We start from the raw sequence: 12,026 nt of genomic DNA, 5'->3' as shown, positions 1-12,026 counted from the left end.
GGGTGAGCGCGGTCCACGGATCCGGTTTCCGGCCGGGGTGGAGAAGCAGTGACGATGCAGGATAGACACGTCTGGGCAGGTTGGCGGCCGGCTCTGGGATGAGGTCTCTTAGCATGCGCGAATTGCCATGCACGCAAGCGATTGCCCTGCGCCTTTATCGAAGCTGCTGATGACGAAGACTAATCCCCAGCTCGACGAGCCCGGTCAGTGATCGTCGTCCGCCACGTCCAGTTCCGCCTTAGCGGAAACCCTCCCGATCGAGCGCGAAACGTTGACTTTGTTTCTAGCGCACCCGGGCAGCACATCAATCTCCATTAATAGCTCTACTACACACGCCATGAAACACTCCCAGTTGTCCTTTCCGCCCTGAGCTACACAGCGCAACGGCATACCGACACCTTTGCACCTTCCCTTAGAGGCCAGACCAGGCCACCAAGCTGCATAACCGCGGTATAACTGCCCCGGCCGTGTAGCTGCAAAGCCCTGCCAACACATGCATAAACTAGCGGGGTTGAGGCTGCTATCCCACTTGGCGAGGCTGCGCGACTGGGGAACCCATTGGCCTTCTTCTGCCACCGTCACCACGTCTGCACCCTGAGACAGGTTGGACCCTTCACCTGAGGTAGCCCGAATCCGTGTCGCATTTCTAAGGTTTGCTGCATCCATACTACCATAGTTCAATAAGTAAGCAGTTGCTGAGGCAATGTACACCTCTACCTTGATAACATTCTCGAGCATGCGACACGAATTCAAGCCACCCCTGCTGCCTTGTCAAAGTCACCTGAGGTCAGCATCGAGGAAAGCACGTTTAGCAAAGGAAAAAGCAGATGGTATATTGCTCTAAAGGTGGCTTCGCTAACGCCATGTCATGTTATCATAACGCAGTCCTTCGCGCCCACACTCCAACCTGAAAGCTCGAGGGCCATCAGCCCGAGTTCGACAAAAAGAAGTACAGGGAATATGGTCAGAAAAGCGACCGCAATGCAAGCACGTATTGTTACGTACTGTACCCATGCCAGACCCGCCGTAGCAAAACTGTCCAGAAGCAGGGCGAACCTCACAGCCGCGGTATTAATTACGCTGAGCAAACTACAGGTTCGTCAACATCGTGCCCCCATCTGGCACGCATCAGGGCGATTGAGCAGTCTTGACGACTACTCACTCTCTGATTTGCGCCTTCAACCCAGCATTCTCCCTCTTCAGTCTTGCGTTCTCTTTTCGCAGGCGGGCCAGCTCCTCTTCGCTCGTCTTCAACCGACGTTCCACCTCTTCGCTAGCCTTTCCCTTGCGAGCGCTGCTTGTCACCCTTTCCAGCTCTTCGTTGAATTTCACGTACAGTGCCTCGTTCTCCGCGTTTACGTCGCGGTACAACTGATCTAGGTGCTTGCATCGAGCCTCCGATACTTGTAGTGAAGTTGTTACGTCGTTTGAGATTCCCGAAGTACGTGCAGAGAGGGTTTCCAGTGTAGCTCGGAGCTTCTCTAGAGCAGCAACACGCGCTTCAGCCGTCCTTGCAGCCGTCCCATTCGTTATCAACGATGGAGCAGAGCTCTGGGTTGTCAGACGCGGCGTGCTTCTAGCGTTCAGCTCTTGACCGATGGCACTCAGTTCATTCTGCAAAGCTTGCGAAGCTGTGTCGATATCGCGTTGCTGAGTTTGCAGTCGCTCGCGCAGCTTTTGAGGTGATTGCATTCTCAGCTTCTTGGGAGGGCTCCCAGTCAAAGGAGTGCTGGCTTTGGTCGGAGATCGCGGAGTCGAGGGTGGCAGTTTGACAGCGTTGCCGGATCCCGTTCGTTCATGCAGACCAGCACTGGTGGTTGGTCGTAGATTCGGAATGGCCGAGCTGTTCGGGAGGTTTAGAGGATTGGGAATGCCTGAGACAGTCTCGCTTCGCTTCTTCGTAGGGCTGTTTGACTTGATGGTGACTTCATCATCGACGTCTGGCTTCATCGTGACCGATTTTCCCCTAATGTGTGCTGGACGATCCAAGCCGACTGCAGGGGAGTTCTCCTTCCTGTCTGTCCTTTCCACCCGCAGCGGTGAGCCTAGTCGGGTAGGCGTCGGTATCGACGAAGTGTGTTTGTGTAAAGCCATTGTAGCGGCTGAAGGGGCCAGCGGGGACTCGCTAATCTGGCGTGTTTCGTGGCGCAAGGCAGGATCGACCTTGCGAGGAGTCTGCGGGGACCACTCGGGTACATCGTCAGCATCCTGCAACGTCTTGAGATCGCTCAAAGAAGAGCGGCGCTTCTTGCGGGGAGGCCCAGTAGTGGGAGGTACCTCTCCAATTGTCCCAAGATTGCCCACGAACGACCGACCATTCGCGTTCGAGTTCGAGTTCGAGTTTGAATTCGCGTTCTCAAACGTAAACGCGCCGAGAACAGTCGGACGGTCGCGAGAGGACGGTCGCTTTGGCGATAGGCGAGCAGCAGCGTCTATCGAGTTGGAGCGACCAAGGTGCCCGGGACCAGCCTTCCCCATGCTGGGCGACTGGAGGTCTGTGCCATGGCTGTTCTTGCTCAATGATCGCCAGAGTGAGCCTACCTTGGACTCATTCTCTGACTTGCTGTTCTCGCGTGTCAAGGTACCAAAGCCAAAACGTCTCCGCAGTGATGTGTTGGAGTTGAGCGAGCCGGCAGCAGCGTAACGACTCTTTGAGTCCATAGAACCATAGTTTGGAGTACTGAACCCAGGTGTCTCGGCTGGAAACAGGGCGTCGATATCTTGCACCAAGCGATCCATAAGGGAGATGAAGTCGTTTGCGTTACCAGCAGGCACTAACATCTCGGCAAACGCTGCTGTGAGAATGCCTCGATCGCCATCGTTGCTGGTGCCATCGAGCAATTCGGCTAGCAGATTGATGACAGCGCGGAACGCTCGTTGGTTTGGAGGGGCAAACTGGTCGAAAGTGTATTTGAAGAACTCCTCGAACTCATCAGGTGGCATGCTATCTGATCGCATCTGTAATGAGACCAATGTGGCGTGCGACAGCACAGGGCCCATTCGCTCTTTCCAAGCGACACTCAAAAACTTCTCAAACACTGCGAAAAGTACATCCACAGACGATTGACCAGCGAGTTCAAGATTGGCAGGGTTCTCCAATAGCGTGTTGTAGAGTTCGTTGACAACGAGTTCATCGGCGACAGCTCTCGCCCTGACAGAGCGTCCGACAATGTTCCCTTTGCGTGCGTGCAGTGCTAGAGTCAGATTTGCCAAGGTATCTTCGAGCTTTGAGAAGGGATCGCTCGGGCCGTTGAAGGTGGCGCTCTTAGTGGTGCTAGACGAGGTAGGGCGCGACATCTCCCCGTCATGGCTGTACGTACGATTCGGCCCAAGTTGAGCCGGAGGTGCCATGCGCGGTACCTCTCCCATGGTATGCGCATTGCGTTGGAGTCTACGAGAGCCTCCTCCTTCGCGGCCAATACTACTCACACTGCCACCAAAGAAACTAGACAGCATCTTCACTGGAGAGTGTGGACGGCTCTTACTACCAGTCTGTGGTTCTGCCTCGTACATCTCCAGAGCGAGTGACTTGAGTATCTGTTGGTTTCGCGTCAGATACGCCTCGGCCAGTGTGTGGTTCTTAACGCTGTTCCGCAGTTGGAAGTAGTTGGCGAGGCGCTTTGTGAGAACAGGTCGGAATTCTTGCTCTGTTAATTTGTCGCGTGCTGTGTATCCATAGGCCCCGTTTGACTCCAGCAGATAGAGTCCGTCGCCAAGTATGGAGATGGTAACAGTAAGCTCGACGCCGCTGTCGCCGACCTGAATAGGCTTGGTGAACTTCGACCCTTCGACAAGAATCTGCACTCTCGCAGGCTCGCGTCGACCTTCCACCTGCTGGCCAGCTGCCTCTTCCGCTATAGATGAAAAGAAACTGAGATCGCCTGGCAAATTTCGAACGTCCCATTTGCCGCCCTCTCGCTCCGCCTCCGGAAATCTGCCTTCCACACGAGCTTTGGTGAGCTCCTCGGTGACCTTGTGGCCTTTACCCTCATAGGAGCCTTGCAGGTAGAACATGCGAATGCCAAGCTTCTGGCGTTCTCGACTTCTCGGTCGTCCGGGCTGGCTGGCGAGCGGTACCGGGGATATCATTTGCAGTATTGATCCTTCTGAGTGCTCACTCAGGAAGACGTCACTGAGACTCAAGTATTGATGAAATATGAGTTCCGTAGATCCATCAAACGATTCGGCGAATTTGGGGTTGTCGAGCTCGGCGAGCAAGCCACGCGCATTGATGGAACCATCCTCCGACTTTTGGAGTAGCACCAAGAAGTCCGTGAAGAGTACCATGATACCGGACACCGTAGCAGGTCCAGATAACTCCCCGTGATATGGTGGGGACAGCTCTACGCAATCAATGGCGGAGATCATTCGTCCTTTAGGGCTGAATCCCGAAGGCCACGAAGTCACCATTTTGCGAAGGCGATCGAACACTCTGATCTGCTGCGCCGTGGGACCTTCTCTTGTGCAGATATCCGAGATCATGTCCCTTGCCTTGAGGAAAACTCTGATAGCCGGATGCCTGAGGGGCAGTTGCTTGATGATGTTGTCGATGTACAGGTTGTATCGTGGCAGGCGCTGAACAGGCTCGATGAGCATAGATGTGAGTCGCTGCTCGCCCGTCTCGTAGACTCGCTTGGAGAAACTGGAGGCTGTGTCTTTTGTGAAATGCTTCAGCAGCTGTGAGAAGTCGCCGTGGGCCGCCATGTAGTCGGTGTAGCAATCTGCAAATTGTGGAAGCCACTCAACAAGAGCCCTGGCAACGGCGGCCGCTCCAGTGACATCTGGTGCGTCCTTCTGTCCACGCAAGGGCGCGATGTAGACATCGTCTGTTGCTGTCTCAATGTCCTCGATGGCTCCATTCTCCGACTCTTCCAGAATTATACGTAGAGCGTCCAAGAACTGCGAATTAACCTCTAGAATCTTGTCCAGACTGGGAGGAAACAAGCCTCTCAGTGCTTGTTCGGTAGGGCTCGAGCTCGAGCTCGACTTCTGCTTGGCCTTCTCACGGAACTCGACCGCTACTGTGTGTACCAGCTCGTCCAGCTTGTAGACATAGTTCTCTTCCGTGTCCAACAGCTCACACATCTCCCGTCGGAGAGTCTCTTTTTGTTTCCTTGAGAAGGATTGTGATCGGTTGAGGGCGGTCGGTTTGGAGGGTGCGCGGCGGAGTTTGGAGGTCGGGAGGAAGGCGCCGTCTCCGAACAGCCTTACGACGGGCGCGTACTGTCCGTATCGCTTTTCGATGAGGTCTTCTTCGAGGTCTTCGAACTGGCCGGACTCGCGCGATTCCAGCTTTGTGACACTTCCCTGCGGGAGGACTACATCCAGATCTATCCAGGATAGCGTCTGCTCGCCCAAAGCATGGCGCACATCTATTATGACATCTGCGACGTTCTCGACCTTGATCATCCTGGCAGCGACAATGGCGGCATGCGCCTCGGAGAACAGCCTGGGGGCCATGGGCAGGTTGGCGGAGGAATCATACCGCCTCTCCCAGGCGCTCTTGATCTCCGGCGGCAGCTCGAGGAAGTACTTGTACAGACTGAAGGCGAGACCGCGACATATCTCGTCGCCCTGCTCCTCGCGCGGCAGACATGTGACGGCATTGTAGTATGTGGCTGTGGGCGAAATAATCAGGCGGGCGAAGTTCTGGAAGCCGGCCGGGGTGAAGACGTGGGCCTGGATGCGCGAGTGTGTCGCCTGCGTGGAAGTGGCCGTCGGACCGTAGAAGATGAGCACGGGGGAATTGGACAGCAGCTCGTCAGTCGTGTAGAAGAGCGACAGGTCCTCAGCGGACAGGGCCGCGGGCTCGGGGTTGATGACGACCATGGTGCCAATTGCGCAGAAACGAGTGACGGCGACGGCGGGCAGCAGTCAGACAGTGAAGAGGCAATTAGGACGGTGGGTGCATGGCTGGGCGCAGCGGCAGAGGGGCAGGCGGTGTTGTTGTCGTCCGAGTCGGTGGTGCTAGGAAGCCATTGGGGTAGAGAAGGGACAGTGGAGGCGCGTCCCGGGACTAAACAACAACAAATCCCATGGATCTTGTTGAAGCCCGAACCAAGAAAGCGGTCATGCGGCTGCGACCAAGCGCGGGTGGGAAGCTGCAGCGCGAATAACCAAGGTGCCACAGGTGCGACACGCCCGAGCATGGGGTTCCCAGCAAGCGGCCGCAGTGACAAGTATTTTTGGCCTGCAAATGATGCCCTTGCAGCGTATCGTCCGATCCGTCTCTCTGCTAGCTGCACATCGCCGCACCCCGCAGTGTCCACAAACAAAAAAGCACCGTCGTCATAGCAGCTGCCGCGATGAGATGAGGTACAACAGACTTTGAGACTGTCAGCAGCGCAGATTGGACGTTGTGTGTGTTGAGTCAAGACATGGCTACGCAGCAAGATGAAGGCGGTGTGCCCTTCTCCATTGCCCACCAGCAGCAGCACTTCCGCCTGCTCGAGCTGCCCCCCGAGATTGTTGAGCTGATAGACGCGCCCAACCCGCCGCTGTAGGTGCGCTGACCTGTCGTTTCCACACGGACACCCTTCTCATCATACGCGCTAGGCTCTCCATCAAATCCCAATTCCAGTCTGCCGCTTCTGGCACGTCCAACGCGAAGCCTGCATATGCAGTACTTTGTACGCCGAGCAAGACCTTCCAGCTGCGCCAGGTCCAAACCTCCAACTCGCTCTACATAGCCCAGCCCGCGCTCGAGGCCCATGGCAACGAGATACTCACCCCTGCCACGCGCGCCATTGCGCTGTGCACCGCGACGCTCGAAGCCCATGCATCCACCGCGTCTGCCACCGCCCTACTGAGAGAGGCACTGCCGGTATACGACATTGTTGCAGGGGACGTCGACGCGACCAGCAATGGCAGGAGCAAGGCGAGCATGTTCGGCGATATGCCCTTGTCGGATGGGGAATGCCAGGTCGGATGGAACGAGCTGATGGCATTCGAGGCGGATGGAGGATCATACCAGCCTTCGCCGAACGCCCTCTCACAAGTATGGAGGTCCATCAACGCCGCTGCACTGGCCGAGGGCATCAAACTACAAGCGCAGTTCTTGACCGACGACATCACCAAAGCCGCAGCTGAAGAAGGGCATCCGCCAGGCCTTGTAGAGGCCATACTGGCATACCTATCCACAGCAGACAACGACAAGAATGGACCGTGGTCGTGTCTGGATCGGGAAAAGACGGTCGCATTTACTGGCAGGACATTGCTGGAAGCCAAACGCGGCGCAGACTTCCTCATCGCCGACTTCACCGACACGTGGGAGGACCGCCTGCCCGAAGTATGGCGTAAGGACGCGCAACTCGGTGCCATCGAAGGCATCTACGACTTCCCATCCGATACAACGATACGGGCGAAGAGCAAGGTCGCCACAACTGCAGGTGGAGACAGCTCAGTAGCAGCCATGAAGCCGTCAGCGCGCAAGTGGCACGAGAAGTTTGCCAAAACGAGAAAGAAGTGAGCATGGTCGCGTTGGTGATAGCGCAGTCACGTGATCCGGCGCGTTATCAACGCGTCTTACCGGGATCGGGAAGTGCAACTGCCGGCCGCTTGCTAATGCAAATTTCACAAGCCGCCAGTGGCTAGATGGGTAATCACTCCCCAAGCATGCAAGGCTGTGCCACGCAAAACATAGGGACCCCAAACTATATCTTTACATCGTCTTCGAGTGACATTGTTGTTTTCCTCTCCAGCGTATGAAGCGTGTTCAATCTATCGCATCCATTCTCAGAGCCCCACCTCGACTTGCTCTGACATCGTTTGGAAAGCAGTACTCTACTGTCAGCCCCAGAGTGCAGCAATCTATACGCCCCGCAAACATGGCAACCATTTCAGGAGATGACGGTCCTACTGCACCTGCCCCTCCTGTAGTCAATGACCCAAACTCCACCCCCGCGACCAATGAGGAAAAGCCTCTACCCAAACTCTCCGCATCCGAGTTTCGCCAGTATAACAGAATGGCGGAGCACATGAACTATTTCCACGATAACTTCAGAGCGACGTGGAAAGTTCTATACGGAGCGTGTGAAGCACAGAAGAGGCCCAAGAACATGTCCATCCGCCAATTCATTAGCATGGGCCAGCAATTCTGCCGTTAGTTTCTCCTGCAACTCAGCCAAAAAGTATCATCATCTAACCATTCCCATATAGATCACCTCACAGTGCACCACACAATAGAAGAGCAGCACATCTTCCCCGTCCTGGCCAAGAAGATGCCTGCCTTCAAGAAAGAACTCGAGCTTCTCACCCAGCACAAGCAGATCCACAAGGGTCTCGATAAGCTAGAAAAGTACCTCGAAGAGTGTGAAGGCGGAGAGCGGGAGTTGCGTTTGGGAGAGTTGAAGGAGTTTTTCGATTCGTTTGGCGAAGTTTTATGGCAGCATCTGGATGATGAGGTCAAGCAGTTGGAAGCCGAGAATATGAGGAAGTATTGGAGTTTGGATGAGATGAGACGGATTCCCATGTAGGCCACTACGTTGGATTGCGATGGGTGGCGAGCGGGCGAAGGCGAAGGCACAGGGCGTTCAAGTAATAACGGCTGGATGAGTACCTGCAATCTTATGACACTTTTCTCATTGGCCTTGCCAACCACCACTGCGCGATGCACTAACATCCCAAAGAACCCTTTAAACTTCTGCGTCCTCAGGCCTTCAGACCCCAAGACAAAACACACAACGATGCAAACGAAGTTCAACAACCCATAAATCGATCCACATACACGGGCTAACACACTAGCGCGGCCCCTAGTTCACGCCTCGAAACAGGTGACAGCAGACCCAACGTTCCCTGAGGCAACTTCATGTTCGTTTCGCACTATTGATTTGTTTTGGATTGGGGATTCAGGTACAGGGACCGGGTTGCTGGGAGGGGAGCCGCCAGACTAAATTTATTCGTGAGTTTGGGTCAGGGTCTACCGCGTGAGATATTGCTATTGATGTAGGAATGAAGTGACGATGTATAGCGATGAGTCTGTGGGTAGGATGGATTTGGACGTAATGTGAATGATATTGCGCACGGCAAGTGTTCATGTATCGATAAAAAGAATGCAATGACTGCTATTGTACATGCCACATGAAAAAAGTAAAAGGCCATAAAGCTTGTATAAACTTCCAATATACGCGCAAAAAGCAGATGGGTATGATGAACACCAGAAAAAGCTTTTGCCGCCCAGCAGTGTATTAGTACCTTTCCCATCCCCACAAACGCCTTCGCTGTAAAAAATATCGCATCAATCCGCTTCAAGTCCTGGCGCTCACTTCGGAAGCTGCAAACCGATCATACTCCTCTTCTTCAAACTGAGGAAGCGTCTCGGGCTGCGGAATTCCCAGTCAATCCTCGGTGTCCAGCCGCCCTCCGCAACGACGTCGGGTATACTAGGCGCACCGCTGTCGCTTCGTTGGTGGTATGCTGGTTCAGGCGCCTCCGGTCCATCTCCTCCTGTCGTACGGCTGAAGACGCTCCTCGTCGGGCTCTTGCTCATGCTGAAATTTGATTCAACCGGGCTAGGGAGTTGCTGCCATGGCCCTCCCAGTCTTCGGACGATTCTCGCTTCCTCGCTCTCCCGCCATCGTTGCTTTTGCTCCGCGGTCGCAAAGGTAGCTAGTGTGCTGGTGGACTTGCTGATGAAGGAGGATAGGCGTTGGGAGATGATGGAACTGCGCGCTGATCTATCTGCCGTTTTTGGTGGTGCCAGAGAACTGCGGGCCGAGTTCCTGTTCAAGTCCATGTCTGGTGGCGCCAGGGAGCTGCGCGAAGAGTTTCCGAGATCTATCTCTATGATCCTGGGGGCAGGAAGCTCTTCAACCTTCTCGTTCTCTAACTCTTTTTCTTCGTCTTCACTGAAAGATCTGGTGGACTTGTTGTCATCTTGTACGCTGTCCGAGGAAGTAGGTCGCGAGTCTTGCATTTCCACATCGCCCATCTGTGGTCTAGCGTAGCTGCCAGGCCCCTTTGCGTCATTGGGAATATGCCAGCGGAGGTCTACGCGAAGTATGGCGTACATGAGTACCGTCTGGATCTCTACCAGGAAGTTGAAGATGTAGAACGGTGCCTTGCCGAGATAGCCTGGTAGAGGTTGTGATCTCGGGACCGGTGTCTGTAAGGCAACACCACAGCGATACCATGCGCCAATAGAGAGGAGTGTGGTGCTAATCATCAGGACTATGACTTTTGTACGAAGACGGCCCATACCGAAATGATCGAGCGGCGAATAGGGAATGAGAAGCGTGAGCATCGTCATCGGCAAAGGTAGTGTAGCGACAATGGCCAGGAAGGTTGCGCCGTATTGCTGGAAGCCGCGGTCGGTCGCTCGAGTCCCTACGTTGAGAGTATAGAAGCTCTGAACTGTAGCTGTAATGACAGCGATAAGTGTCAAGCCGATCAACGCGTAAAGAGCTTTGAACACGATGCCAAACGCAGAATGCCAACCCACCGACGGATGTGTCGACCTTACTAGGCGCATCGCGAAAACGAGATTGATGACGAACAGTATAAGAACACCTGCTGCGATGAAGATCTGTGCAGCAATTGCAAGTGGAATCTTGGTTGGATTAGAGACCGATGCGAGTCGCAAGATTGATGTCAATACGCGCTCCATGCAAAAGACTTCGGAATAGTTAGTATGCATTCCATCCAGACTGTGACTATACATACGGAAAATGAAGAGGTTTGGTAAGAACTTATGACCTCGTGCTCTGTTCCTTTGGAATATCTTCATGTGTACTGCTGCTCCGACCATGAAGAAGAACATGAAGACAGTTTGGGCAGGAATATCGATGCGTTTCACTGAATTTCCACCCAGAGGCCATGCCATGGGAGCATACGGTGGCCCTTGTGATGCCTTTTCAACGTCAGCGACTTTGTCTCTCTCCAAGTTCCAGGCCTTTCAGACAAGCCTATAGGTGGGGTACACTTACCATAGAGGGTGGCATGCCGCCTTGTGATGCCATGGTATCGCTGATTGCGTTTATTCGAATCTTCGGACCTGATTTACGCCGGCGACAGGCGATGCGTTGGAGATGAGAGTCGAGACTAGTCAATAGTCGGAGTACCAGGACGTCGAAGCGATACGGGGAGCTTCGCGCAGCGAGGCGCAAGCCCACCATATATGTTGCGCCGCACCATTCAAGTCATCACTCCACTTGTGTCGACACGCCTGCAGAACACTTGTGCTATGTTTTGTCCATGCGTCCAAACAGTAGTGTGGTGTTTGATGTTAGTGTCTGAATCGCGAAACCGAGACACCGATCGCTATTTCGGGACTGCCGCTAGAACAACGTCAAGAACCAATACCACGTTCTGACCACGGGAGCCCTGTACATCGAATGTCAATGTTCGATGACCCCAATCTGCAGTGCTAAAGTCATCGATCTCACACAGACGTCGGTAGCTGGCTTACATGCTCGAATAAAGCGACGTCTTACCTCAGCTGCAAAACAGCCCGATCAGGCCGATGTTGCGACGGACCAAACGGCTTGCGACTTAAAATGTATTTCATTCATCCTGTCCATCTCTAGCTCAGTTATTCACCGAGACTGCGAACGTATGCCGTGCATCATAGTCCGCATCCATGAACATTGCTACTACTAAGGAACCGAGGCGTTTCAAGAAGCCCCACAAATACCTGGACTGTATGCTATAGCTGACACTGCCTATGGTGGTATATTTCGCATCGTTCCCCGGCTCGCAATTTGAAGTCTGTGCAGGTTCGAAGGCCTGACATCTGTGATCGAACGCTGTTACGCATGCAAGAGCTGAGTCTACCGAATACCCAGGAGGTGTTGGACGTCCCAGTACATATCACTCTATACTCTCCAACCCCATTGCTGATCTCCAAGGGTCCCCCGCCGTCTTGATCTGCGTAATATGAATCGTCAACGTCGTCAATAAGGGCTGGCAATCTTGCCGTCACTCTCCGTCTCGCTTTGACCGTCCAGGTGTGTTGAACATCAAAATCGGCTGATCTTGTCTCAAGATGTGGGTACTCGGTTGAGCTAGTAGTGACCAGTCTCAGCAGTAAA

The 12,026-nt window shown here is 54.2% G+C and overlaps 4 protein-coding genes across 4 annotated transcripts; 2 read left to right on the top strand and 2 right to left on the bottom strand.

Annotated features, from left to right (window-relative positions):
• Positions 1–1,158: 1,158 nt before the first annotated feature.
• Positions 1,159–5,829, bottom strand: J4E90_005529 (uncharacterized protein; the record flags this gene model as incomplete). Its single annotated transcript, XM_051435082.1, has 1 exon — positions 1,159–5,829. One exon carries the CDS (start codon positions 5,827–5,829, stop codon positions 1,159–1,161), a length of 4,671 nt encoding a protein of 1,556 aa, XP_051291106.1.
• A 548-nt stretch (positions 5,830–6,377) lies between these two features.
• J4E90_005528 (uncharacterized protein) lies at positions 6,378–7,468 on the top strand (the record flags this gene model as incomplete). Its single annotated transcript, XM_051435081.1, has 2 exons — positions 6,378–6,499; positions 6,556–7,468. The coding sequence occupies 2 exons, from the start codon at positions 6,378–6,380 to the stop codon at positions 7,466–7,468; spliced, it is 1,035 nt and encodes a 344-aa protein (XP_051291105.1).
• Positions 7,469–7,826: 358 nt separating this feature from the next.
• On the top strand, positions 7,827–8,474 carry J4E90_005527 (uncharacterized protein; the record flags this gene model as incomplete). The annotated part of the gene is made up of 2 exons (XM_051435080.1): positions 7,827–8,100; positions 8,158–8,474. The coding sequence occupies 2 exons, from the start codon at positions 7,827–7,829 to the stop codon at positions 8,472–8,474; spliced, it is 591 nt and encodes a 196-aa protein (XP_051291104.1).
• A 785-nt stretch (positions 8,475–9,259) lies between these two features.
• J4E90_005526 (uncharacterized protein) lies at positions 9,260–10,955 on the bottom strand (the record flags this gene model as incomplete). Its single annotated transcript, XM_051435079.1, has 3 exons — positions 9,260–10,611; positions 10,660–10,846; positions 10,923–10,955. The coding sequence occupies 3 exons, from the start codon at positions 10,953–10,955 to the stop codon at positions 9,260–9,262; spliced, it is 1,572 nt and encodes a 523-aa protein (XP_051291103.1).
• Positions 10,956–12,026: the final 1,071 nt, after the last annotated feature.

The sequence above is a fragment of the Alternaria incomplexa genome, assembly GCF_024043165.1.
Source record: "Alternaria incomplexa strain BMP 0042 chromosome Unknown scaffold_7, whole genome shotgun sequence".
NCBI lineage: Eukaryota > Fungi > Ascomycota > Dothideomycetes > Pleosporales > Pleosporaceae > Alternaria > Alternaria incomplexa.
This window is presented reverse-complemented; position numbering and strand designations above follow the sequence as displayed.